Raw genomic sequence first — 26,989 nt, 5'->3', positions numbered from 1 at the left:
TGGAACCCCCTCTCTTCTAGATTGGTAAAGATACCCCTTCTTAACACTTAATCTTCCCCTATCTAACCTTTCAACTTTCCTTTCTGTAGTGTGGTGTGAATCTTGAAATTGAATCAGTCCTTGTATGTTTACGTGCTTCTTTGCACATTTTTAAAATAAAAACATTGTATTTACTTCAAACTGGAGTCTTTCCTTGCAATGAGTACTTGTATAAAAAGGTGTAAAAGGATCCCAGTAAGTTACCCACCTCTCGCATGTCTCCTTTTGAGCAAATTCATTCCCCAACATTTAAAGGAGACCCTGACACTGCTGGTGGGGGGCCCAGGCCCCCCACCTTTGGGGGTAACAACTCAGTATAAAAATATAGATATTGCTCAGGCTTAATTTTGGATGTTGTTTCCACTGTCAGCCATAAACTCTGTGCAGTTTCCCTTTTCCACTGCCATGCCCCATGAGAAAGCCCTCCTGAATAAATTTGGTCAAGAAAACCCAATGATAGGTTTGGTTTAGGGTCACCATAAATCAGAAATGATTTGAAGGCACACACACCAACACCAACAACAGCAAAACCTCCAACTGACTTCAATTGCTAGGGACAGTTCAATTAATCCTGTTGTCTCACTTTTTCCACCTTTGAAAACATCTCAGTTTCTCTCTCCTCCCACTTTCTTTCTTCATCCTCAGTTTTACTTCAAATACTGGAAACTAAGGTCCAAAACACACTATGAAAATAATCCAGTTTGAGACCACTTTTACTGCCCTGGCTCAGTGCTAGGGAATCCTGGGAATTGTAGTTTATTGTGGCACCAAAACTTACTGAGAAGGCTAAATGTCTCACAAAAGTAGTTCCCAGAATTCCCTAGTATTGAGTCAGGGCAGCTAAAGCGGTCTCAAACTGGATTATTTCTGTGTGTTTTGGACCTAAATTTAAAGTTCATAAGTAGTTTGCATGCAATTAGCTTGGCAGGAAGAAGTGAAAAGGTGGAATCTTGTCTTTTCCAATAGGCTCAGGCAAAAGTAAACTGCTGTAGTCTCTCCTAGCTCATAGGTTCTTCCTCATTAATAACTTTTGGCATCTTGATCACCCTTGGATGTTCCTTATCCACATATGTCCTGGTTTTTACCTGTAAAGTGTTGCATGAGACTTTGCATTGCCAGGCCCTATGGGTTTGTGAGAATCCATATATAATTTTCAGCAGACTAAACACTGAGATGTTTATCCTGTCATAAAGTATGTCAGAAGTTTCTAAAATTACTGTTTCTTCACTGTCTGTTGGTCTACAATGAATATGGAGTTTATCTTTTTTCTTATTTTTTGCAAATACTGTATAAAGGTGGAATTGAGCACCACCAAGTGGCTCCCAACTGCATTTCTTTTAATTCAGGAACTAATTAAAAGTTAACCTTTAAAAGTCAAATGAACATCCTAAACTTGTTCTTAGGAGTTTATCACACATGGGGAAATTGGAAGTTTTAAAAGGGTTCATCCCGTGAAAATCACGCAATTACTATTAAAGCATGATTAAGATTTTCACACACAGTGGTCATTATCCTGAGAATAACCAGGCAATAAACAACAACAAATCATTCACAGGATTTCCCCACGAATGATTTGTTGCTGTTTATTGCCTGGTTAATCCCAGGTTAATGGCACTTTAATCATTTTTGACTGCGATGTCGTGTGAAAACCTTTATCACGAATGTACAATTTTCACGGGATATTCCGGGGGTAATGTTACTTTAATCATGGCGTCGTGTGAAAATCTCAGTGGCGAATGTGCGATTTTCACAGAATCAACCCCGTTTATACTTCCAGTTGTCCCAGTGCGATAAACGCCTTATTTATGCATCCATTTATTAAAATATTTATATCCCACCCTATGTCATGGGATCTCATATATATATATATATATATATATAATTTCACTCATTTCCAATTTATGGTGACCCTAAAGTGAACCTATTATGGGTTTTCTTGGCAAGATTTGTTTGGGGGGGGTTTTTTGTCTTTTGCCTTCGCTTGAGGCTGAGAGAGTGTGGATTAGAACCCTGGTTTCCAGAATCACAATTCAGTGCTCAGACCACTACACCATGCTGCTTTTCGTTGCTGTTTTGTGCGTCTTCAAGTTGTTTTCGACATATGGAGACCCTATCGTGGGGTTTTTCTTGGCAAGGTTTTTCAGAGGTTTTCCGTTGCCTTCCCCTGAGGCTGAGAGCTCTGGTGCCAACAGCAAACTACAGCTCCCAGGATTCCCTTGCACTGAGCCAAGGCAGTTAAAGCGGCTTCAAAATGGGTTATTTCTGCAGTGTGTTTTGGCACTAATAGAAATGTAAATCCATGCTTCTTAGTCCTGCTCTAAAAGGAGGACATTTTGGGCATCATTTCTGGACAGAAGGCTGTTTTAAACTTTATTGCAATGTTTTGTTTTGTATGTGTGTGTGTTTTTTTAAATCTGTGAACCGCCTTGGGTCCCTTTTGAGAGAAAGGCGGGCAACACCAATGAAATACACAAATAATTTAGTCCTGCTCAAAAATGGAGGACATTCTGAAAGGGAAGGAGGCAGGTCCTGGGGAAGGAGGAGGGCCAAGCGTGGTAGCCCTGAGTGACTTCCCCACACACAACACCCCTCCCCTGTGGGACACAATTCCTTGTTACACCGGAAGTGGCCAATCTCCCCAAAGCCGGAAGTGGGTGCTGCAGTGGCACTCTCTTTCTGGGAGAGGTGTTTCCCTGCTGCTGTTCCTCCTCCTCTTCCCGGCTGGGCTTCGTGGGTGAGTATCTCCAGGGCTCCCTGCTTTCCAGGGTCTTTGCTGGAGGGTCAGTGGGCTGAAAGTGGGGAGAGCCAGCGTGGCTTAGACTCTGTGCTCCCCAAAACTCTGCCCTTTAAGGGAATTTTGGACTTCAGCTCCCAGAATCCTTCAGTATTGGCCAACATGGCTGAGGCTTCTGGGAGTTGAAGTCCAAAATCTCTTATAAATGGCACGCAGTTTGGGACCGCTGCTGAGTGTGTAGACCAATGCTCCCCAGACTGTGCCCTTTAAGGGACTTTGGACTTCAGCTCCCAGAATGCTAGACTATTGGCTAACACGGCTGAGGCTTCTGGGAGATGAAGTCCAAAATGTCTTAAAGGGCACAGTTTTGGGACCGCTGAGGTTCAGCCATGGAAACCCACTGGGTGACCTTTGGGCAAGTCACAATCTCTCAGCCTCAAAGGGGATGGCCATAGCAAAACAAAAACAAAACCAGACCCTCTGAACAAAGCTTGCCAAGAAAGCAATGCTGGGGGGTAGGATTAAGGAGTAAAGGAGTAAGAGGTTTTTACAGGAGTGGAATCATATAATCATGGAGTTGGAAGAGACCCCAAGGGCCATCCAGCCGAACCCCATTCTGCCATGCAGGAACTCAAAATCAAAGCATCCCCAACAGCCTCTGTTTAAAAACCTCCAAAGAAGGAGACTCCACCACTCTCCAAGGGAGTGTGTTCTACCATTCAACAGCCCTTACTGTCAGGAAGTTCCTCCAAATGTTGAGCTGGAATCTCTTTTCCTGGAGCTTGCATCCATTGTTCCGTGTTCTAGTCCCTGAAGCAGCAGAAAACAAACTTGCTCCCTCCTCAATATGACATCCCTTCAAATATTTAAACAGGACTATCATATCACCTCTTAAGCATTTCTTCTCCAGGCTAAACATACCCAGCTCCCTAAATCATTCCTTATAGGACATGGTTTCCAGACCCTTCACAATTTTGATCGCCCCCCTCTGGACACGCTCCAGATTTTCAACATCCTTTTTGAATTGTGATGCCCAGAACTGGACACAGTATTCCAGATGAGGCCTGACCAAAGTAGAATAGAGCAGAATATATTTGTTACTCCATACGCCTGTTGCTATATTGTACATCCAAACACCAAATAACAATTTTATTATATTACACTGGGGAAGGGACTGGGAGGCCAATAGAGACACTTACACAAACACACACGCCAGCCTTGCAAAGCAACTGGGGCTTTCCCCCAGGAAAGGGGGAGTAGGAGTAAAGGAATAAGAGGTTTTTACAGGAGTAGGAATAGGAGTAACATTAAGAAAAAATATCTTACTCCGAAGTAGAACAAGGAGTAACCCCAAAATCACCACTACTCAGAAGCAGCTTGAAGGGGCACACAGCACAGCAGGAGAAGGTGGGTGGACATTATAGCTGTCTGTCCTAAAAGGGGCTCCACTCCCGCTACCTTTGTATCTCTTATTTAGCAGAATCCCACTAGATTCCTTGCCTAAGAAAATCCTGTGAAATGGGTTGCCATAAATAAATAGGCAAGTTGAATGCGTGTGCGCATACGTACGCACACACACACATGAGAAAATACAGAGAATATACACAATAGTAAAGTATGAGAAATGTAACTGCATTAGTCTTTTCTTGCACTTATTTACATTGGGGAGTTGAGGAAGGAGAAATCTGAGTGATACTGAAATATCTTTTGAAGCTGAAAGCATATTTGAGGTCTTGTAACATTAATATTTTCTTTCTTTTCTTTTTAAAGAAAACAGTGTCCATATGAATGAGCACAGCTCTGTTCTTCCAACTACACTTTTAAGTACTTGTGTCCATTTGCCATAGCAGACATGAGTGGCTCCAAACCTGACATTCTTTGGGCTCCCCACCATGTGGATAGATTTGTTGTATGTGATTCAGAACTCAGTCTCTACCACATTGAATCTGCTGTAAGTTCAGAACTCAAAGCAGGGTCACTGCGTTTATCTGAAGAAACTACAGCTACCCTATTGTCCATCAATTCAGACACTCCATATCTGAAATGTGTAGCTTGGTATCCTAAGTATGATCCTGAATGTCTTCTGGCAGTTGGGCAAGCCAATGGTCGAGTTGTGCTTACTAGTCTCGGCCAAGATCACAACTCAAAGTGCAAAGATTTGATAGGAAAAGAGTTTGTTCCAAAACATGCACGACAGTGTAACACTCTAGCATGGAATCCGCTAGACAGTAATTGGCTTGCTGCTGGCCTGGATAAACACCGGGCTGACTTTTCAGTGCTTATCTGGGACATCAGTAGCAAATATACTCCAGAAACTCCAATTACTACTGAGAAAGTAAAGCTGTCGGCTGGAGATACTGAAGCAGGACTGGTTGTAACCAAACCTCTTTATGAATTGGGGCAGAACGATGCTTGCCTTTCTCTTTGTTGGCTTCCACGGGATCAGAAACTTCTTTTAGCTGGAATGCACCGAAACCTGGCTATCTTTGACCTTAGGAATACAAGCCAAAAAATGTTTGTGAATACCAAGGCTGTTCAGGGTGTAACTGTTGATCCATACTTCCATGATCGTGTAGCTTCCTTCTATGAAGGTCAAGTGGCCATATGGGACCTTAGAAAATTTGAAAAACCTGTGTTAACCCTAACAGAACAACCGAAACCTTTAACAAAAGTAGCATGGTGTCCTACTAGAACTGGATTACTGGCTACTTTAACCAGGGATAGTAACATCATCAAGCTCTATGATATGCAGCACACTCCTACACCTATAGGGGATGAAACTGAACCTACAATCATTGAAAGAAGTGTGCAGCCTTGTGAACACTATATTGCTTCCTTTGCATGGCATCCTACAAATCAAAATCGCATGGTAGTTGTGACTCCCAGTAGGACTATGTCTGACTTCACTGTGTTTGAAAGGATCTCCTTGGCATGGAGCCCAGTCACTTCTTTAATGTGGGCATGCGGGAGACACTTGTATGAATGCACAGAGGAAGGGGAGGCAAGTTCCTTGGAAAAAGACATTGCCACCAAAATGCGTCTAAGAGCTTTATCCAGGTATGGCCTTGACACGGAACAGGTCTGGAGAAACCATGTTCTAGCTGGAAATGAAGACCCACAACTGAAGTCGCTTTGGTACACTCTGCACTATATCCTTTAAAATAATGTTTGGTATGTTGGAAAAGCCCTGCATAATGCCTTGCTAGGCAGAATTTTTATGCCTAAAAAGTAAAAATGACATTCCCTTGCCTGCATTGTTGCAATACATTATTTTCTGCTTCTCAAGAATACCAGGTGTGAATGAAAGATGGCAGGTATGGATAGTCCTAAATTACAAGCAGGTAAAAGGGAGCCAGGCAATCACCAGGAGTAAATAGCATTGACAGATGCACCCTGGTAGTGTTGATCTTGGCATTTGTGGTACTGAATGGAAAGAAGGTGGAGGTAGTGAAATGAGAGAGGGGGATATCAAGGACTTAGAGATTTGGTGCAGAGTAGGATCAAGGTAGGATACTTTTTGCAGATTACCTTTACATTCAGTTCATTTAAATGAACATTCGTTCATTTAAATAGATAATATTGCCTGTGCGATACATAAATGTAAATGTTATTGGAATGTGTTCTTTATGATGTTCATTATTATGTATACTTTATTAGGTTTATTGCTTTATTCTGTAGGTTGTGCCAGATAGGACCATATAATTTATAATTCAAGTGAATGAAATATCCAAAGAAATAAAAACCTCAATGCCACACTAGAATAATTGTTCCAGAGAAGTCATGCAGAATGTTTTAAATTGTTAGGTGAAAGAGCAATATTAATAAAGTCTAAGCAAAACCAGCCTATTAACAAACGTTAGTTAGGCTTCTGTTTTCAGAACAATTTGGCCAAAGAATATATTATCCTTGGCTTGATATGAAATAAAAATAAAAACTTTAATCCTTTTTAACAGACCACTCCGCACTTTGCCTTTAGGCCAAACCTAATTTTTAAAGTTAATCAGGCATTGTAAGCAATGTGAGATATAGGGCCAAAATAGATGGTGTGAAGCCGCCCCACCCAAAGCTGGATTGGGGATGTGGGAGCTGCATGCCGCGGCACCAATCCACTGTGGCACTGGCTTTTTCAACTGCCCCTTAGTGGCTCTTCCACAGTGCCATGGTGGCTTCCTGGCACATTGGGGGCTTGTGTCGTGTAACCACCACACCGCCAAGATGCCTGGAAGCTGGCCCACATGTGGGTAGCTGGGCAGCTGGAAGCCAGCGCAAAGGGGCGGTCTGTTTCACCCCTTAATGTGAGTGTCAGCATTTTACTGGGGGTGATGGTGGGGCGGTCCACAGGGAAGGGCCAGCCCAAAGGTTACTTGTGTAGGTATAGGCAGCTCTTTAAATCACAGCCATACTTGGTTTTTCAAGAGTTCAGATAGGTCAAATCCAGGAATCTCCAAAACCATGGATCCAGCTGCACAACTTTTGCCCCCCCCCCCGCCCCCGCCCATGTTAATAATGTACCATATTTCCTATATCTGAAATACTTATGAAACAGTATAACGATGATATGGATCAGAAATGCACAGGAAATAAAGGATCCTTAGTTTACGCAGGCATCAAATCGATAGTGAAAACATCTATGGGTAAGTACATCTTGACTGATCTGGTATCTGAAAACATGCCAAGTCTTTTTGGTTGTTAAATGGCTTTGCTAAACCTTTCCCCAATTTACCCTGCAGGTTTGTTGTGGGACAGGAAGGACTGAATGAGATTCACTGAGGCAGAGTTCAGTGTACATGCATATGACCTTTTTTTTTTTTTTTTTAAAAACCCTTCCTTTTTATCTATTGAATTCTGTCTTTTCAGAGTGCATTTTTTGAACTACCGCTTAATTCATATGACACACTGATTGGCCAGATAATTCCAAGCCAACATTATAGGTCAGTTTATACCCAGATGCCTGACAGGAAATAAAATATTTTCTTTATCAAAAATGAGTTTTTAAAGCCCACAATAGTGAGGCCCAAATGAAAACAGCACCCTATAATTTTTAGTAGCAGCATTTCTTTAGCAGCATTTGTTCCCTCGTTAGTAACAAAATGTCATTTCTTGAAGTATTAATAAAAGCATGAGCAATCAGTGGTATATGCTTAGTACAATAAGCACAAGAGTCTGGTATAGTAGTTGTAGTTCTGAATGTTAAAAAAAGGCTTTGTTTAAATAACTGGGATCATTTTTCTGCAGGAACAACAGAGAACCTCAGGCACAGCAGGAGTGGATCTGACAGGCAGGCAGATATTATTCAGTATCTGAGTGAAGAAAGGTCATTGGCTTTACAGCTTTGTGGGTGGATAAAGAAAGGCACAGATTTGGATGTGGAACCCTTTCTACATTCCTTGGAACAAGAAGGAGACTGGGAGCGAGCTGCTTCTGTAGCCCTATTCAACTTGGACATCCGACGAGCAATACAGATACTGAACAAAGGAGCTTCTTCTGGAAAAGGTATTTATTCTGATTTCATGTTCCTTTTGAAGGATGGGTTTCTTCTTGTTGCATTTTCTTTATGTCTGCTTATCTCTTAACTAATCATATATTATCTTAGGCTTTAGAAAGGATTAGATTGAAGTAAGTCCTTCTACATGCAAGCAATGCCTTTTGTTCAAAGAAGGGCTGTTTTATTGCACCAAATGTAAAGGATTACTTTCAGACACAAAAGAATTGAATTTTGTTCACTTATTATGGCACTATGCAATCTTGCCGGCAGAGCAAAAAGCATTAGGGGCTTTTTGCCTTAGGGCAGGGATGGAGAGTCTCTGGCCTATGAGGGGGGCATCTGGCCCATGTGGGCTTTCCATCTGACCTGCAAACCTTTTCTGCTCTTATATATCATTCAAGATCAAATACGAGACAATTTTTACATCTCTTTTTAGCATTTTTTTTTTTTTTACAATTTTACAATTGTTGCATAATGGATTGGATCCAGAGAAGCCGTTGCATACTGGTTGGATCCCAAGAGCAATGAACCAGTCCACTCTGCTAAAGAAAATGGCAAATTCCAAACCCATATAGTCAGTAACTGGAGCAGATAGATGGCTGTCACAAGCCTGTTGCTCCACAAATGAGATCACAGTGATGTGAGGAATGAGACCAGAAAACCCTCAGCACAACTACTGTATTTTTTTTATGCTGTATTCAAGTCTTCTGATCAGCTATTATGAGCAGCAGTTGTTTCGCATGAGCAAAGTGTTAAATGTATGAAACAGTCCATGTAGATATTGTTAGTTTTCTCTGTAAAGAAAACTTGCCTTGGCAAAATGATTCCTCTTCATGATGTAGGAGTAGTGCCACTATCTTTTTTGTATGTTTGTGTGCGCTTGGTTTTAAACCTTTTGAAAATTTTCTAATTTGTTGTTTTGGAAGCTGCCTTGGGTGTCATCCTGGGAGAAGGATGGCAAATAAATAAATTCATAAGCGTGAATTCTGTTTTAGAATTGATGACATTGGCTTTTTTCTACTATTCCTTGAGTACCTAGGGATTCCTTAGAGAATATGGATCCTTAAAATACTAACAAAAACCCAGCTGTATTTCCAAAATGTGCTCCAGAATTTGCCAAGTAGAATTTAAATTTGATTACTGTGCTCTCTTTGCTTTTTGCAATACAGGTGATCTAAATCTCAATGTTGTGGCCATGGCACTGTCAGGTTACACAGATGAAAAGAACTCCTTGTGGAGGGAGATGTGTAGCACTCTAAGGTTACAGCTCAACAACCCATACCTGTGTGCCATGTTTGCTTTTCTGACAAGTGAATCGGGTTCTTATGATGGGGTTTTGGTAAGCTATTTTTAATTAGTGATAGCTGCTTTAATAAAATATGTGTAGTAGCAAATCTGTGGTACTTATGCAACTTGGGAACTTGATCTGAAAGTTCATGTGTTAAGAGAACTTGTTGGCTTAGGCAGGCTTCAAGAAACAACATATTGTGGAACTGTTATTGAAATACGTAGGAGAAAATGAGGTTGACAAACAGTGTTGAAAGTTAAAGTGTCCTTGTATAATATATTTATGCACTGCTCATCAATTATCAAAATTTCAAGGTGAATTTTAATGAATTTTACAAAAATAATTAAAACAACAATTATAATATTGCAGAAATCTCTGTAGTAATCCCCCGCCAAGCCTTAGTAAGTTTGGTACTACAGTCTGCCCTCTCAATACGTGGGGGATCCATTCTGGACTCCCCCGCATATGGGAAAAATAGCTTATGCTGAAGCTCATTGGAGGGATCCAGGGGTGAAAATTGGGTCTCACCCTACCAACAGTTATCCCACCGTATGGCAAACTGCTCCAGAGAGTGATTTCAGAGTTGTGAGGAAGTGCTGAGAAACTGGAGTGAGCTGATACAACAGACCAATGGGCAAGCAACTAGAAAGAAAGTAAAGTGATTTTCAGGAATGATCACTTTAAATAACATGTCCATTTTTTAAAAGTTGAATGTACTTTATCATAATGTAAATTAGAATTGTCATATTTTTTTAAAAAGTCTAATGCTGACATTTTTATTTTTTTCAGTATGAAAGTAATGTAGCTGTACGAGACAGAGTGGCATTTGCTTGCAAATTTCTGACTGATGCCCAGGTGAGATGATAAGATCTGACATTTTTTTCCTGCTTTACTCCTGATTCTCTTTAGGATGTACAATGGCTTGAGTAGCAGTAGCTGTATCAAACTTGGATGTTTGTCATTCTCTTGGTTGGGAAGCAAAGAGTGTTGCCATGCTAAGGAATCTGATACCATTCCTAAGCATAATACACAGCTGGAGCAAGAACTAATGGTATTATTTTAAGACCTTTTCTCTTGTAAAAGGACATTTTCCAGTGGCTAAATACAAATAACTTTTTGACAACTAGTGTAGAAGTAAGAATATTAATCAGAGAAGTTGGTGGTTCTTTATTAAAAACTTGTGGCAAGTTGTGATCCCCCAGATACTTTTGGACTGTGACTTCTATCAGCCCTGGGGATGGCTGCAAGTTACTGCTGAACAACATCTGAAAAGCCACAAGTTGTTCACCCCTGTTCCAGGCTACTGGAACAATACAAATGAAGCATCATGGGTGTGGTGTGTTAGTAAATTTTTGTGGAATTGTTACTTTAAAAGAAAATTAGTATCTGGTACCCTGTTGAAAACATTTAAAGACTGAGTATACAAGGAAGATAATATTTCATGTGTTGCTAAATACTGATAATTAGATATAGCAGTCAGAATCTTGATGTGGCAGTGATCATTTCTTCAATTTTTAATTTTGATGTGGAATTCCTAGTGTAAGAGCCACAGAATGTGGTAGCTCATCCTTTCCCCCCCTCTTGTAGCTGAACAGATTCATTGAAAAACTAACCAATGAAATGAAAGAAGCTGGGAACCTTGAAGGAATCCTACTGACAGGACTCACAAAGGATGGAGTAGACTTAATGGAAAGTTATGTTGATAGAACAGGAGACGTTCAGACAGCAAGCTACTGTATGCTACAGGTTGGTATCTTTGAAGTAATGAACATTTATGAAAACCTCATTTCTATTAATATTTATCATATATCAGTCTGCTTCTTCATTTTGCCCATGAAGCATTTGCAGTGTCATTCTGTTTTTTCCTAAAAAATATCTGTCTAAAATTATTTTCATACCTGGGGAAGTTACAGATGAATTGGTTTGTAAAATAACTGAGAAGCAAAGCATTTCTCACTGAAAGCTCTATCCCAGTTTCCATTTTATTTTCTCTTGGCAAAAATGGCATTTCATTAGAGTAGTCCATTCTATTTGTGTATCTTGTTACTTGATACATTTCTGTCTTTTTAGGGTTCTCCCTCTGATGTACTTAAAGATGAACGGGTTCAATATTGGATTGAAAACTACCGTAATCTATTAGATGCATGGAGGTTTTGGCATAAACGAGCAGAATTTGACATCCATCGCAGTAAACTGGATCCCAGCTCCAAACCTTTAGCACAGGTAAGTGTTTTTCTAACTTTTCTAAATGTATCATTAATTCCAGACAAGGCACAGAAAAAGGCATGTGTTGTTCAACACTTAGAGGTTTCACAACTCAAAGTTGCTTGCTTGATTTCCATTGTAAACATAAAGACATCAAGGACTTTGCCATCTTACTGTTTTTTAGTCCTGCTAACTCTTGCCAGTATTGACCGTTAGTCAAAGCAGAGTAATTATCACCTCAAAGTACCATTTTTAGGACTTTTTGCAGCAGGCATTTGGTAGCAAAATGGGAACATCCAGTTATATATGGTACATTTCTCTTTGCCAATACTCACACTTATAATTAACAGGGCCTTTTGTTCAAGTAAACAGTCTACCAATTTTTTCATAAAATTTAAAGCTTAAAAAAGATACTCTTTGCCCTGGTCATATTTTACCTTGACTACTGCATTCTTCATGCTGGTCTTCCATTGTTCATCATCCATTCATGTCCTTGATGTGCTCTGGGCCCAGATGATTCAGTGTTGTGTTATTCTGCTGTATGACTTCATCCCTTAGATCCTCACATTGTCAACTCCCAAGCCCTGTACAAATTGTCCTTGCTTTCAAAGCCTGCCATGGCCTTATTCCTTCTTTGTGTGAGGTTCGCTTGTTTGGTGCCATCACCTTCAGTTATCCAAAGGTCTATAGCTCCCTCATGTGATGTCAATTATTTTGTTTGGCTGCTCCTTGTGCCTGGAATTTCCTCCTTGGATGCCTTACTGTGTTCACTTCTCTTGCTGCTTTTAATGCCCCTTTAAACTCATAGTTTCTGGTTACCACTCTCAGTTGCAACTTCTGAATTTGTAACGCTAATTTCAAGGTGGAGTAAATGTATACAAGAGTGTTCTGAGTACTTCAAATGCTCCGGAAGTTTTCAGAAATGACAAATGAGTTTGTTGGGGGGGGGGGGTGTTCTTTCATCCAAAAAAGAGTGGGAACTTTTGAGAGGGCACACATTTTTTCTCCATTCTTGGGGAAAATGTTCAATAGATTTACCAATACACCAACATAATCAATTACCTATAAATTTCCAGTCAAGCAGAAACTTTAGTTTCACAAGAGTTTCAAAGCATTTTAACAGTCAATAGGAATAACAAGCCTTTGTTTGGCTGCTTCTCCTACCATACTACTGTCTGTACAACTCTTTCTTAATTAATAACCATACTGCTCTAACATAATAGCCTTAACATAAAGTTTATGGTTTCCAAAGTTCATATAATAATGAACTATAATTAATTAAAAATAACTTTAATGATTACAATCTATTCTGTACTGAGTTAATTTTAATCCCAAATTTATTGCAATTCATACAATAATGTTTAATAGATTTAAAATGGATTGCCTGAGGGCCACAAATAGTCAAATTAACAATTTATAAGCCACTTTGTCCAATTCTTGGCTGAAGGATGGAGTATAAATGCTCTAAATAAATACCGTCAGCCCTTCATATCCATGGATTTGAGCATCTATACCTGGACATGAAAATACTAAAAATACAGATTAAATCCTAAAATTCAGAATGTTGCGCACCTCTGATCTAATTCCTCAAATGTAACTAAGCCAAAGTACTTGGACATGAAATAATCTCATTTGTGCAGCTGCCTGAAAGTAATTATAATTTTGCTCTCTCCTCTTAAAAAAGCTCAGGGAACTATCAATAAACAATAAAAATACTGCTCCCATCCACAGGTTTGACCATCTAAAAAAGACATAATGTAATGGGGAAAGAATGAAGCAGAAGAGTAAATAGTCATGGCAGCAGGGCAGTGAAATGGCTCTTCTTTTCATCCTTGTCTTTATTGCATGCTAGAATAAATCTAAGAAGAAGCATTCATGAAGATGAATTAGTTTTTTAACATGGTACTAAACCATCTCTAATTGTTGTAACCACAGCCTCAAAGACTGTGGTTAGCTCAATGGTCTTACCAGTGATGTACAATGCAAGATTTCCATGCAGTGTCTCTGGAAAATTTGTCATCTGCCTCTCAGGTGACAGACACACAGTGTCATTTCTAGAGTTGGCCTAAAAGCCTCATAAGTTTGATAAAACCTGCCAGAGCTTATGCTCTGTTGATGTATCATCTGAGAAAAGGGTTCATGAATAAATTACTGATTTACTCTTGTATACATACATACATGAGTATGTGTAAACATCATTGTTGCATTACTTATACATTACAACTGAGCTCATGCATATATATTTTTGTCCCCAAGGTATTTGTAAGTTGCAACTTTTGCGGGAAATCAATCTCCTACAGCTGCTCAACCATTCCACATCAAGGCCGGGGTTTCAGTCAGTATGGTGTAAGTGGATCCCCAACCAAGTCGAAAGTCACAAGTTGTCCTGGTTGCCGCAAGCCTCTTCCTCGCTGTGCACTTTGCCTAATAAATATGGGCACTCCAGTTTCTAGTTGCCCTGGTATGGCTCACATTTTATTAAATTCATCCACTTAATTCACACTACATGCATGTTTTTCACCTTCTTTTTACATTATATTTTATTTGAAGGACATTTTCTTAAAATCAGATTCTCATAAATGGCTTTGCTCTTCATTTTATCAGCTTCCACTCCATTTTTGTTAGTGTTTTGCTTTCCTTAAATCCATTTTTCAAGAATGTCTTCTCCTATGCCACATGTTCCCTTCTGCTTGTTTGCTTATTCATAATGTTTGCAGACAAGTGAACAAATTTATTTTACTGCTAGCAGCCTGGCATAGAAAGAGCGGGTGCTCCTGGTTTCAAGTGAACACCTGAATTAATAACAAGGATCCTTGAATTCTTAGAAGAGTTTAACATATTAGGTGCAGGTCCTGAAAAGAAAGTATGTAGACTGTGGCTAAAATCTAAAGAGCTACTTCAAGTGTTGTTGTAGGGTTTTGGTATACCTAGGAAATATTTTGACTTTTTTTTTTTGCCTTAAGTAAGCAGGCCTGCATTCAAATGCAGAAACCACTTTAAATGTGTTTTTAAAAAGCCATTTACCAAGCAGCAAACCCTCCGCTGGTTTGGAAGTGCAGAACTAGTTCTGCAATTCTTTGGCTACAGGCTCATCTGTCAATTACATGTACCTGTTATAATGTAACTATACATAGAATCATGCATTATATATCTCTGCTGTAAATGTAGGAAATTGTTTATTTATTGTTTATTTTATTTCTATGCTGCACTTCTCCTGAAGTGGGAGCCAAGGTGGCTCAACAAAGGAAGTCAATTGAAATCTGTTGATGCAGTTTTAAAAATAAAATCATCACAATTAAAGCAATACAAAATTATTTAAAAACATACAAAAGTTAAAAAAAAACCACCCCAATAAAAAGTTTCCCTGGTGTGATTACATATAAAAACCCCGCTTAAAAAGGCTTTTGCCTGCTGGCAAAAGGAAAGCAGGGAGAGGGCGAGCCTAACCTCCTGCTGAAGGGAGTTTGAGAGGTTAGAAGCAGCCACAGAGAAGGCTCTGTGTTATGTCCTCATCAAGCAAGCCTGTGATGGTAGCAGATCTGAAAAAAAGCCTTCCCCTGAAGGTGTTACGAGTTCCTGCAGGTTCATGGGGAGGCATGGTTTTTCCGATAGCCTGAACCTAATCCATATAGCTCTTTATAGGTTATGGGCAGCACTTTGAATTGTGCCTGGTAGCCAGTGAATCTGTTTCAACAAGGGAGTTACATGATCCCTATAACTGGCCCCAGTCAGCATTCTGGCCACTGCATTTTGAACTTGCTGAAGTTCCTGAAGAGTTTTCAAAGGCAGCCCCACACAGAATGTGTTACAGTAGTCCAAACAGGATATAATCAAGGCATGTATCACTGTAGCCAAATATGGCAAGGAACAGGTACAGCTGGTGCATTAGTTTTAACTGCAGATGCATTCTTGGCCGCTGCTGAAACCTGAGCATCCACGCCCAGAGTTGAGTCCAGGAGAATGTATCTAATGTTTGAAGGGACCTGTATTATTTTCTCTCACACCCTAACGCCAAGCTTGAGATGATTTTATTATAGCCAGGTAGTTCTAATAACAACTAGAACTACTTGAAATATAATTAATTTACCAATAATAATATAGTTACTTCTTGTTTAAAAATCTACACTACCTAATTACTTTGAGCCTGAAATGTTTGACCATCTTAAATGTTAACTTCTAGAGTGCTTTTTTGCCTCACAATTATTTCATGGTATATTTGTTTTTCTAGCCATACAGTTTTTCTAACTTCAAACTTAAATTTCAAACATGTAACTTAATTTGTATTACTGTGAAAGCAAATGCACTGAAAATTTTCTTATACATAGGAGGATCCAAATCAGATGAAAAGGTGGACCTCAGCAAGGACAAGAAATTAGCTCAGTTCAACAACTGGTTTACTTGGTGTCACAATTGTCGGCATGGTGGTCATGCTGGACACATGCTTAGCTGGTTCAGGTAAGGAAACGAAGGTGAATTTGTTGCATAAACTATTGGGCCTTGATGGCCATATATTTTCTTTCCCATCTAGAGACTTCTAAACCACAACACAACAGCAAAATACAATGTATACACAACATATTCCTACAGTAGCACTGACAGTGGAAGTCGAAGCCCTAGGAGTGTTCAGATATACTAGCAAATTAAATGTGTTTCTAATTCTAATAGTAGTGATTTTGATACATTGAATAAAAATTTGCTGACTTTCCAAAATATATAAAGTTTTAAAACTTTGTATTTTTTCCAATGCAAAACAAAGGAAAGGCAGTCCTTAAAGCATAACATTATCATTAAGCTGAACAAAAAGTCATGCTTTAAGAAAGAAAGAAAGGTATTTAGAAGGTATTTATCAATCTGTTGTTCTTGAGTTTAATGTTGTAAGAATATAATGTAATGTTTTATGGTACGTCTACAAATGCAGGCATTAAAATTTCCTAGAATTTCAAAATGTTAGGTATTAATTCTTTTAAGTCCAAAGGTTAGAATACAGAGGACTGCTTCAGGCATCTCCCAACCAACATCCTGTGTAAGACCTTTGGGAACAGTTGCTTTTTTCTCTTCTGTGATGAGAAGATCACTGTGCCATATCACAAACAATTCCCTTTGCTTGTATTTGTCACAGGGGACTCTTTAAGAAACAAGCCCAGGTTTTTATAGTCGCTTGGTTCTTAATAAGTAAAGCATATGGCCCTGGAGAACAGGAAGACAGTGGGTTTTTTTTTTTGGGGGGGGGGGGTTATTTGAGACGAAAAACATGTCTCCATCACACCTAAAATAGTCTTAAAAGGGAAAATTACATTCCTTGGAGGATTTTTGGAGTGCAATTCTCCTGACTGGTGAAATTTCAGTCTTAAAGCACTTTTTTTCCTGAATCTCCTCACATGGCTTTTTAAACTATTTGATTTCTGCTGTACTGCTTTAGTTTGTATCTCTGCAGGATAAGGATTCCTAGGATAAAATGTCTCATTCTTTTTATAGTAAATGCCAGGTGACATGCTGTGGAAGCTTAAAGCATTGTTTTACTTGACGTTTATTTCAAAAAAGCTTCTAAAATTTGTTTTACTGGAAGCAGAAATTGGAGATGGTCCATTTTCTCTACAGAAACAAGACCAAGAGCAAATTGTGGCATAAACTATGAACTGCTAATATCAAAAATTAGGGTAAAGCTAAAGAGGAACACTAAAGTAACAATTGTGCCAAAATATAACCTGAAGAACATCTCTGTAAAATAGATTTGCACTATTAAGCCTAAACGACCAGGAGCCAAGTGCCAGAGAGGGCACATGTGCCACGGGTTTGCCAACACAGCTCTAGACTTTAAGTGAGACTTGTAATGAGACAAGTCTGAAGATGACCCATACATGTGTGCAGATTTATGCTAAAATAGCACAGAACTCTGTTAAAAAAAACTAAATTTGTATCTAGCTTAAAACATCTCAACACTTCTCTGTATTTCATAATTTGTATCTTGTTCTGCTAATCAAATATCCTATCAGATATCAAAGTGCTTTATTCTTGTTTTGCATGAAATACTACATCCAGGTTATAAATAAAATGCGATTTAAATAAAATAGTGTGGTGGGTGGAATATGTAGTAACTCTTTCTTACAAAAATATTTGCAGACAGATGGTATAATGCCACTTTACTTCCTTCTCCAGGGATCATACAGAATGCCCTGTTTCTGCATGTTCATGTAAATGTATGCAGCTGGATACCACCGGGAACCTCATACCAGCAGAGATGGTCCAACCATAAAATGTCAGAACTCAAATAACGACTTTCACAATGGAGGCTCCTCTAATACATGTCCTTCACAACCCAAGTAGATACCATAGAGTAAGTCACTCATAATTTGCTTAGAATAAAAAAGTAAATCATTCTATAACATCAGCAATTTTGTGTGGTTTGCATGGCCATGTCGTGCTGGATGGAGTGAGTCTTCAACTGTGTCATTTGGACCCTGTTCAGTGGGTTGTGAAGCAAGACGTTTCAGAAGTATCTTTAGAGGTTTCATTTAAATGCAAGACACTCACAAGAAGACTTTAAAGCATTACACTGTTCGAGATCTTGAGGCTTCCATGCAAGATAACCTGGAGTTTTACAGTGTTCTATGGACTCTATGAACATTTGAACAAGTGTCCTGAGTTGCACTGTCAGTTTGTTATATACAAATCACAAATTGTTTATACCAGCATTTTCTTGCTCAGACATAAATTACAATAGAGATTTTTTTCTGCAGGGTGACATTCCTAAGACAATCTTTAGGTGAATTAAGTCATTGTGTAATTTGTATGAATAGTGAGGTTCTTATTTGAATGGCAGCATGTAAAATTATGAGTTTAAAAATTGCAAATGGAAAATGAATGGACTGCACAGAGTTATCTGAAATACCCAGAATTTGAAAAACCAGGGCTAACCTATATGCCTGTATTATTGTGAAATGCAAACACCCATATGATTCTATGAAGTTAGACTCACATGAAAGATTTCATTGTAGTTGAAAAGGGCAGTTTCATCTGAAAATTTCAGAGTATAACATGCAGTGAAGAACAGACTGAACAGTAAAATCCATTTACAACATTTGGGTGATGAGATTTCATAATCTGCCATTGTTGTGATATTGGCTCCTCATACCAAACTTTCATGTGCACCAAAATGTCCCAAATAGGAAGAAACTGGATTTAAGGAATTTGATCAACCAGACCTTTGGTGTACTGATTTTGCATAAAATAATTCATTGTCTTGACTAAAGTAGACCTCCTGAATCAACTGCTGATTAGCAAGTCAACATGGGAATGTCATTGTTTCAACTCTAGTTAGGATTAGCAACAGGATTTAGGTCAATATGTCAGTTTCTTTACTGGTAAAATTGTACAAAGAGAAACAGATAATAGCAATGTTCAATAAATAACGAGAAACTTGAACTTCATTTGCACCTTTCCAATGCAGTTTAGTAATCGTTTGGGATGTATTATGGCTGTCTAACTGACAATCTTGTATTTTTTGTTTTAAATGTAAGAGCCTGGATCCAAAGAACCATGTGCAATAATCTGTATACATATATATACTTGGACATTCCTGTTCCTTTCTCCACTACAGTCCCTGGTGCTTCTTGAAAAGCTACTTGTGGGGGATGGAAACAACCAGCATTTGAAAAATCAGATTATCCTAAAACACGGCAGTGGTGAGGGAGAAAATCAAAATCAAACTGGTCATGCACATATCCATATGGAAGCAACTTCCACTTCTACACAGGACACTTTGGATCCAAGCCAGTTTGTACACAGACATGGTTTTTAAAGGGAAAAACAAATCTAATTAAAACATTTATTTTTATGTACTCATCTGTGTTGGCCTTTATTGATTGCCTCACTCAAAGGCAACTTCCAGTCAAAATTATATTTTTATTGTTAATCTATATTGAAAAGAATACCACAGAGTCCAAATTGTTATCGTTTTTGTAATACTGTCAAAAGATCAGCAGGCATTTCAGTTTCTTTCTAGAATTAATTTTAAGCCATTAAGAGCAATGTATAGACTTTATTTTTGTGTCCTTGCTTTTGGAGTATTAAGAGCATAGATATTAACTTGGCTGTCTTCCCCTATGTTAAAAAAAGGGTGTTATGGAAATATGAACTGTTAAGGTGTAACTTGGCATTCTGTTTGTGAAATAAAAGGAGCCACATTTTGACTAAAGAATTGCCCGAGTTTACTTCAGAGTGCAATTGCACATGCATGTGCCTTTTGAGGATGTGGAATGGTCCTGATAAAAAAATCTGTGTATATGAAATTTCTGTACAAAGAAACACCGCAATGTTCTAAATCCGTACTGAAAGGTTAAATAGCTGTGTTGTAAAGGTACTGTTTTTGGTTCAGAGTCAGTTGTCAAATATTTGGAAAGCTATATATTTCTATAGTCTGAGGTGTTTGATCCCCTTTTATTACTGTTAAAGCCAGCTGATTCTGCTCTTGAAACAAATAGTTTGGGTTGACTTGCAATTTTGGTGAAGATGGTTATTCCACCTCATTCAAGAAACATAAGATATTACTATGATGACAGCTGATACACAGCTTATAGATGAATAAGTCCAAGTGCCCTGAATCATTAGAATCTTGTAAGTACGATTACAGTGCTACCTCCTCCACACTTGTTCTAACACAAGCCAATGCTTAGCATTTAGAGTTACAGGTGTCGTGAAAAGAGCAGCAGTGATAGGGTTAAGTAGTTTTCAGTGCCCCAAAGTCTCCTCATCTCTTATGTATCTATCCTAATCTCTCAGATGTATACTGATAAATCTCACAGATCTATCCATCTCCTTACACTCAAGTATCAAAAGTGAAACTAGCTTAATTCAGTATTAGCAGAGCACACAGAAGTTTCCAATTTTTAATGGTATCCTTATAATAAACCGTTTGTCTAGTCATCAGAATCAGAATTGTACCTGCGGCATACATATACTCTCCCATCAGTTTGGCATTTTAAAGTTCATTGTTCAAAGGACATTCTATACCTGTACACAAGGATAATAATTAGGAGTTCACAGGGGAGACAAAGGAGATTACCACACTACACTCCTATAGTGCTGCTATTCCACTTTTACAGCTCTGGCTGCCTTCTGGATTTGCAGTTTAGGGAGGGGCATTTAGAATTCTTTGCCAGAGAGCTCCTAGGCCTCACTAAAATATAAACCCCAGAATGCATTTAGTTCCTTATTTAAGGAATGAGGATTACTGAATTTCAGAGAGTCAAGCCTTGGCTCACATCCAATCATTTGTATTCTCAGAGATAGGTACAGTACAAGTATAAAAACTCAAAATATCTCAAGACATTTCCAAACTTCAGGTTTGCCATTTCATTCATTCAGGTTCCTATTTTGGCAGATCCCTTATCTGCTGCATGTTTTGTTAGAATGCATTTTTGTATCTAGAGTTCCTGTGCATGTTGTACCACTTAGGATGTCTTCCTCTCATCACTAAGCCACTGAAGCCATCCCTTTATTATTTGGAATGGTGCAGCATTGTTTTCAGAGTGATGTGCCTGTCATTTAGATTTTATTTTTCTACCTATTGTCTATTTCAAGTGGCAGTTCTTACTAAGTATTCCTAGACAGTTGTTTAATGATTTCAACAAATATATATTCTGTCTTTGTCAAACCATAAATACTCACTAAAGGCTTAAGGCTGAAACAGGCAGCCATGAAGGGGCGGCTTGAAGCCACCCCCGCCAAAGCTGCCTTGGGACTGTGGCAAATATACACTACAGTACTGAATGTACCTCCTGCCACTGGCCTATTTGTCTGCCTTAGGTGGCCCCAGTGCAATATGCAGGCAGCTTCTAAGCACTCGGGCGTGCGTCGTCAAAAAGCCACATCCCCCCAAGCAGCCTGAAGCCATCCCCATCTGATTAGCTGGGTGGCTTCTGGGCATCTTGGGGGCATGCACCATCAAAACACCATGCCCCCAAGCCACCCAGAAGCCAGCTTTTCCAGCTGGTCTGTTCAGACCCTTAATATTCAAAATCTTAGTCTATTTCCTTCCACTCCACAAAAAGAAAACAATATTCAAAAAACTCAAAATTAAGTCTAAATTATACAAGCAGAGATTTATTCCATCCCATTGTGAAAAGGAGTAGCTTTGGGGAACTTTTAAACAAACTGAATAATTTTTATTGTGCTTTCAAGTCACTTCTCAGACTCCTCTGCTGTAGATTTTAATACTGGTGTCATATCATTTAAGCTGTCCACTATTTTTAATTCTAACAACTGGTTACTTCACTTAGTGGAGAATACCATATGAGGAATTCGTTAACAGTAGAAAACACTGAAATAGACTCATTGTTGCAGCAAGATTATTGTACTAAAGGTTCATGGATAGTATAGATACACGGTAAATCAAATTAGATGGCTGATGTTTAACAGTATATTCTTCCATATCAAAATCACTTGCAGCAGTGTTTCTTATACTAGCCTACTGTTCAAACGTCTAATGTTCTGTCACCATTTTGTTAAGGGTTTATTGTGACTCAGCTGAGATGTTCAAACATGAAAACGGGAAGAAAAAATTTGATCCTCATTGGAAATCTGCCATGTTCAGATATTTGTGCATCATGAAACAGCTATGTTTCTACAGGAATACTGCCTACTAAATGAAATTATTCCTACATAACTTCTAGATACTTTCCATATATCATTTCAAAATGAAAACAAACCAAATTGAATAGGTGTTTTATAGCTTGTTATATATCCAAAGGCATCTACCTCCGTTGTAATCTGACATTAAATGCTCATCTACTGAGAAGTTTTTGGCTTTTATCAGAGATGTGCGTTCTTCCTCCATCGGTGCTGTGCTTGAACCATATCATAGGCATGTCAGTTAAAATGTCCCAAGTGCATTTTAAGCCAGCTTGTTTTCAAATGAGATTCTTTGAACAGTTCTTTTCCTCAAGTATAGAATTGATCCATTTTGTTATTATGAAAGGTGTCAATCAGTTCCAAAAGGGTAGTACTCAGGAAAGTCGTGAATAATTTTCAGAGCTTGATTATATAGTGCAAGATCTGAAAAATGGAACAGAAAAAGAAATTCACTAGTGGAAACAGAAATGCACTACATCCAGGTGACACAATACTAACTACATTCTGCATATCACTTTTTTATTTAAAAAAAAAAATCAAAATAAGTCTAGTAAGGAGTTGCTTTCAACAATATGGCTAAGTCTATATAGGAACTGTAGTACCAGAAAGCCAAGATTTGCAGATGTATCTGAAACAGTTCTTCCACTATAGTCCAAAGCATACTGCAGAAATACAGTAATCCAGCTTGAGGCTGTTTAACTGCCCTGGCTCAGTGCTAGGAAATCCTGGGAATTGTAGTTTATTTTTTGCACCAGAGCCCTCTGCTAGAGAAGGCTAAATGTCTCACAAAACTACAGCTCCCAGAATCTCCTAGCATTGAGCCAGAGCAGTTAAAGCGGCCTCAAACTGGATTATTTCTGCAGCTTGTTTTGAACCTATGAGTTGTTGGGGTTTTTAAAGCCATATACAATAGCCCCTCCCAATTCACGGGGATCCGTTCCAGACACACCCCGCACAAAAATGGCGACTCGCAAATATTCGAGTCCCATTGAAAATAATAGCGTGTGTGCCTGAGGTGGGCAGGCAGGTCTGTGCGCGGGTACACACCACCATTTTATCCCTCCCTGCTTGTTCCTCCCATGAAGAGCAAGAGCAAGTCTGTGAAAAGGGGAGGACAACTGTAGTGGAATTTGTACATTAGAAGAACCATCTCGTCTGTGAAGTTGTTGTTATGATTATATCTTCCTCTGTAACATGTTTCTGCAATTAAGATATTAATGAGAACATGAAGTCATTAATTGAATTCAAAAAATGCATATAGATTTAAAATTCTGATATAATGTGCTCATAGATCTTTTTTTTACAGCAAAGCAAATATACTTCCAAAATAAGAAATTATACAAAAAATGGCTTTAACGTAGAGACTTCTAGATCAGAAGAATTCCATAAAGAGTTAAAAGCTTATTCAAAAGTATCCAAATCTTGCTCTTACTACGGACAAAATTAGAGTGAGAATTAGGGAGGAAGGAAATCTATTTGTCTTTTGAAGTGTTTATTTTGCCAAGTCCAGTGGTTTGGTAAAAATAAACTGTTGATATTACTTATTCAAAAGTACAGGAATCATTAAAAAGGTGTATTTTTCACAATGGAAACAAAGTAATTTGCTTACCAAATGCACCTTTATCTTCTCTGAACTGAGTGTATGTTGCACACATGATGTTTACTTGCTTTGTAACTCTTCCTGCTACTTCAATGACTCCAGAAATCTCTTCTTCCAGCTGCCAAAGCAAGCCAAGCAGTTAAATATCTCTAAGTATTTGGAGCTTTGCAGTCACCTTCAGCCTCAGAGTTCTCACAGTTGTGTAGTCTATGTCATGCCCAAATACAACAGTTACTGTAAATGAACACAATTAATGTCTCACTTGCAGAAAGACTCCTTGTAACTAAGTTAAAAAGAAATCAAATAATATTTAGAACAATGTGAAGTCGAAGGCTTTTATGGCCGGCATCCATAGCTTTTGTGGGTTTTTCGGACTATGTGGCCATGGTCTAGAAGAGTTTATTCCTGATGTTTATTCACAGATGCTGGCAAAACGTCAGGAATAAACTCTTCTAGAACATGGCCACATAGTCTGAAAAACCCACAGAAAATATTTAGAACAGCTAAAAGGGCTGTTAAAACATAATAATGACACACCCATTAAAAGACCTTCTGCAATGGTTAGTTAACACTCAATGGCCTGGAAAAACAGAAAGCTCTTTGCCTGCTGGCAGAAAGAGCAGAGAGGAGGCCAACCTAGCTTTCCAACGGAACAGCTGAGAAGGTTTTCTCGTTTGACTTCACCCAATATGCCTGTTGGATGATTGAAGTGAAAGAAAGCTCTACCCAAAGGATGTTAAATCTCAGGCAGGCTCAAATTATATCACTCCATTCCAGCCCATCCAGTTTCCAGTTTAGCTACACTACATATCTTTTGTTATTATTACTCTGTAAAATGCCATGCAAGCTGATAGGCTGCTGCAGTTAATATGGGTGGCAGCAAATTCAACTGTATGGCTTGGAGTGAGTAACAGGCAATACATGTGCAAATACACTAGATGAAAAAAGGATACTGATATAGTGAACATCAAGACATTGTTCAGCAACAATAAAATGTTTCTGCTGCAGCCCACAGGTGAATGCATTTGTCAAGGCAGTGACTGCTGCCCAATCTTCGTATTATGATGGTACCATAATCAGTCACTTATTTCTTTGTGTCAGGTCTTAGATCCTGAATCTGTTGTCTCATAAACTGATCAGCTAGACAAATACAGCAAAGTCTGGTCATTATAGCCTACTTCCAAAACTAACATGCAGATGCTTAACACCCCTCACCAAAAAAAAATCCTTAAGAGCAAGGAATAGATGACCTCCCAAAGGAAACTCAGACTTACAGGTGTATTCAGCTCAACAGTTGCCGTTTTTCCTTCTCCATCAGACAGGAAGAAGAATTTCCCAGATGGATGAATCTACAAAGAAATTAAAAACAGTTCACTTTCCAAATACTCTCACCTCTACAGAGGTTTTGTTTTTGGGATGTTTTGTTTTTCAGTGAACACAACACGGGCAATCTGTAAAACATAATTGATCTAGAGGTACTTCTCACAGTTTGCCTAATCTAAAAAAATTAATGAATTCATCATCAAGCTCCTCAGGAGTCAGAAATAACATCAAGAATAAGGACCTTCTGCTATCTCTCACACCCAAAGTGGCAGCTTTACACAGGAAATACAAGTAGAGACCCCTTTGGCACCTTAGAGACTAATAGATTTATTATGGCATGGATTAATAAGATCCATGAGAAATTGCCAATCCTTTCAGGTAGGTATGTATGTATATGTGTGTGTGTGTGTGTGTGTGTGTATATATATACATACACACACACACACACACACACACACACACAGAGCTGGATTATTAGCAGTTTAGCTGGTGTAACTAATCCACAGCCCTCGCTGGTTAAATGTCCAGAGCTGAAGGAAAGCGTAGCGTGATTCCTCTTCTCCAGTCACTTACTGAAAGGTCCTCCATTGTCGGATGGGGACTATTGGTCATTCCAGGAGGCTGGACATGTTCAGAACATCCCTCCCACTTCCCAGTAAAACCCCAAATGCAGAAGAGGAGGCATGGAAGGCTGTTAGGAAGAACTGCCTGCCTTGATTTCCATGAGTGGCTATGAAAATACAAAGCATCCCCGAAAGATGGCTGTCCAGCCTCTGCTTAAAGACCTCCAAGGAAGGAGACCCCACTACACTCCGGGGGAGTTTGTTCCACTGTCGAACAGCCCTTACTGTCAGGAAGTTCCTCCTAATGTTGAGGTGGAATCTCTTTTCCTGTAACTTGCATCCATTGTTCTGGGTTCTGTTCTCTGGAGCAGCAGAAAACAAGCTTTCTCCGTCCTCAATATGACATCCCTTCAAGTATTTAAACAGGGCTATCCTATCACCTCTTAACCTTCTCTTCTCCAGGCTAAATATCCCCAGCTCCCTAAGGCGTTCCTCATAGGGCAAGGTTTCCAGACCTTTCACCATTTTAGTCGCCCTCCTTTGGACACATGGCTCCAGTTTCTCAGTGTCCCTTTTGAATTGTGGTGCCCAGGATTCCAGGTGGGGCCTGACCAGAGCAGAATAGAGTGGCACTATTACTTCCCTTGATCTAGACACTATATTTCTATTGATGCAACCTAGGATCGCATTGGCCCTTTTAGCTGCCGCATCACACTGTTGGCTCACGTTCAACCTGTGCTCCACTTGGACTCCCAGAGCCCTTTCTCTCTCGCCTGCCTTGGCCTTTACCTTCTCCAGCCGCCCGACGAAGCAGACGTTCTTCCCTATGTTCTGCGCCAGCTGACTGGCGGCGACGCGAACCCGAGGCCCGTCCAAGACGTCCGCCATTTCAGAGCCAGAGGGACATTCAGCTCCCTTCCTTCCAGGGTCAAATTGGCGGGAAAGGGGCTAACTTCCGCTCTCCTAGAGCGGCGCGCGACGGTAACCAGGGCAACCGAGCGCGCGCCCAACCGCCTAAGGTTCCGACGTAAAAACGCCGCCTCCGCCGTCATTACATCATTTCCGGTTTAAAGAGTGTCGCGCGGCATAACGCCCGCAGTTGGGAGACTGCGCATGCGCGTTG

At 39.3% G+C, this 26,989-nt stretch overlaps 2 protein-coding genes across 3 annotated transcripts; one reads left to right on the top strand and one right to left on the bottom strand.

Annotated features, from left to right (window-relative positions):
• The first annotated feature begins 2,689 nt into the window (after window positions 1–2,689).
• LOC149309864 (GATOR2 complex protein MIOS) lies at window positions 2,690–19,948 on the top strand. Of its 2 annotated transcripts, XR_016281947.1 has the most exons (12): window positions 2,690–2,773; window positions 4,544–5,922; window positions 7,309–7,407; window positions 8,009–8,266; window positions 9,428–9,597; window positions 10,336–10,401; window positions 11,134–11,292; window positions 11,617–11,769; window positions 14,008–14,212; window positions 16,077–16,206; window positions 17,908–18,085; window positions 19,349–19,948. XR_016281947.1 is itself a non-coding variant. In XM_089533182.1 (11 exons), exons 2-11 carry the CDS (start codon window positions 4,626–4,628, stop codon window positions 18,002–18,004), a joined length of 2,634 nt encoding a protein of 877 aa, XP_089389308.1. In that variant the 5' UTR covers window positions 2,690–2,773; window positions 4,544–4,625; the 3' UTR covers window positions 18,005–19,948. The 2 variants fall into 2 exon arrangements, 1 of the variants encoding a protein (XP_089389308.1); XM_089533182.1 differs by having other exon boundaries at window positions 17,908–19,948.
• A 1,059-nt stretch (window positions 19,949–21,007) lies between these two features.
• LOC149309863 (replication protein A 14 kDa subunit-like) lies at window positions 21,008–26,927 on the bottom strand. The gene is made up of 4 exons (XM_089533184.1): window positions 26,656–26,927; window positions 25,255–25,329; window positions 23,990–24,098; window positions 21,008–22,803 (listed from the first exon to the last, which is right to left on the bottom strand). Exons 1-4 carry the CDS (start codon window positions 26,752–26,754, stop codon window positions 22,730–22,732), a joined length of 357 nt encoding a protein of 118 aa, XP_089389310.1. The 5' UTR covers window positions 26,755–26,927; the 3' UTR covers window positions 21,008–22,729.
• Between the last annotated feature and the right edge of the window lie 62 nt (window positions 26,928–26,989).

This window comes from Sceloporus occidentalis, unplaced genomic scaffold (genome assembly GCF_023333645.1).
Source record: "Sceloporus occidentalis isolate IW3139 unplaced genomic scaffold, rSceOcc1.0.p SCAF_7, whole genome shotgun sequence".
Lineage (NCBI taxonomy): Eukaryota > Metazoa > Chordata > Lepidosauria > Squamata > Phrynosomatidae > Sceloporus > Sceloporus occidentalis.
This window is presented reverse-complemented; position numbering and strand designations above follow the sequence as displayed.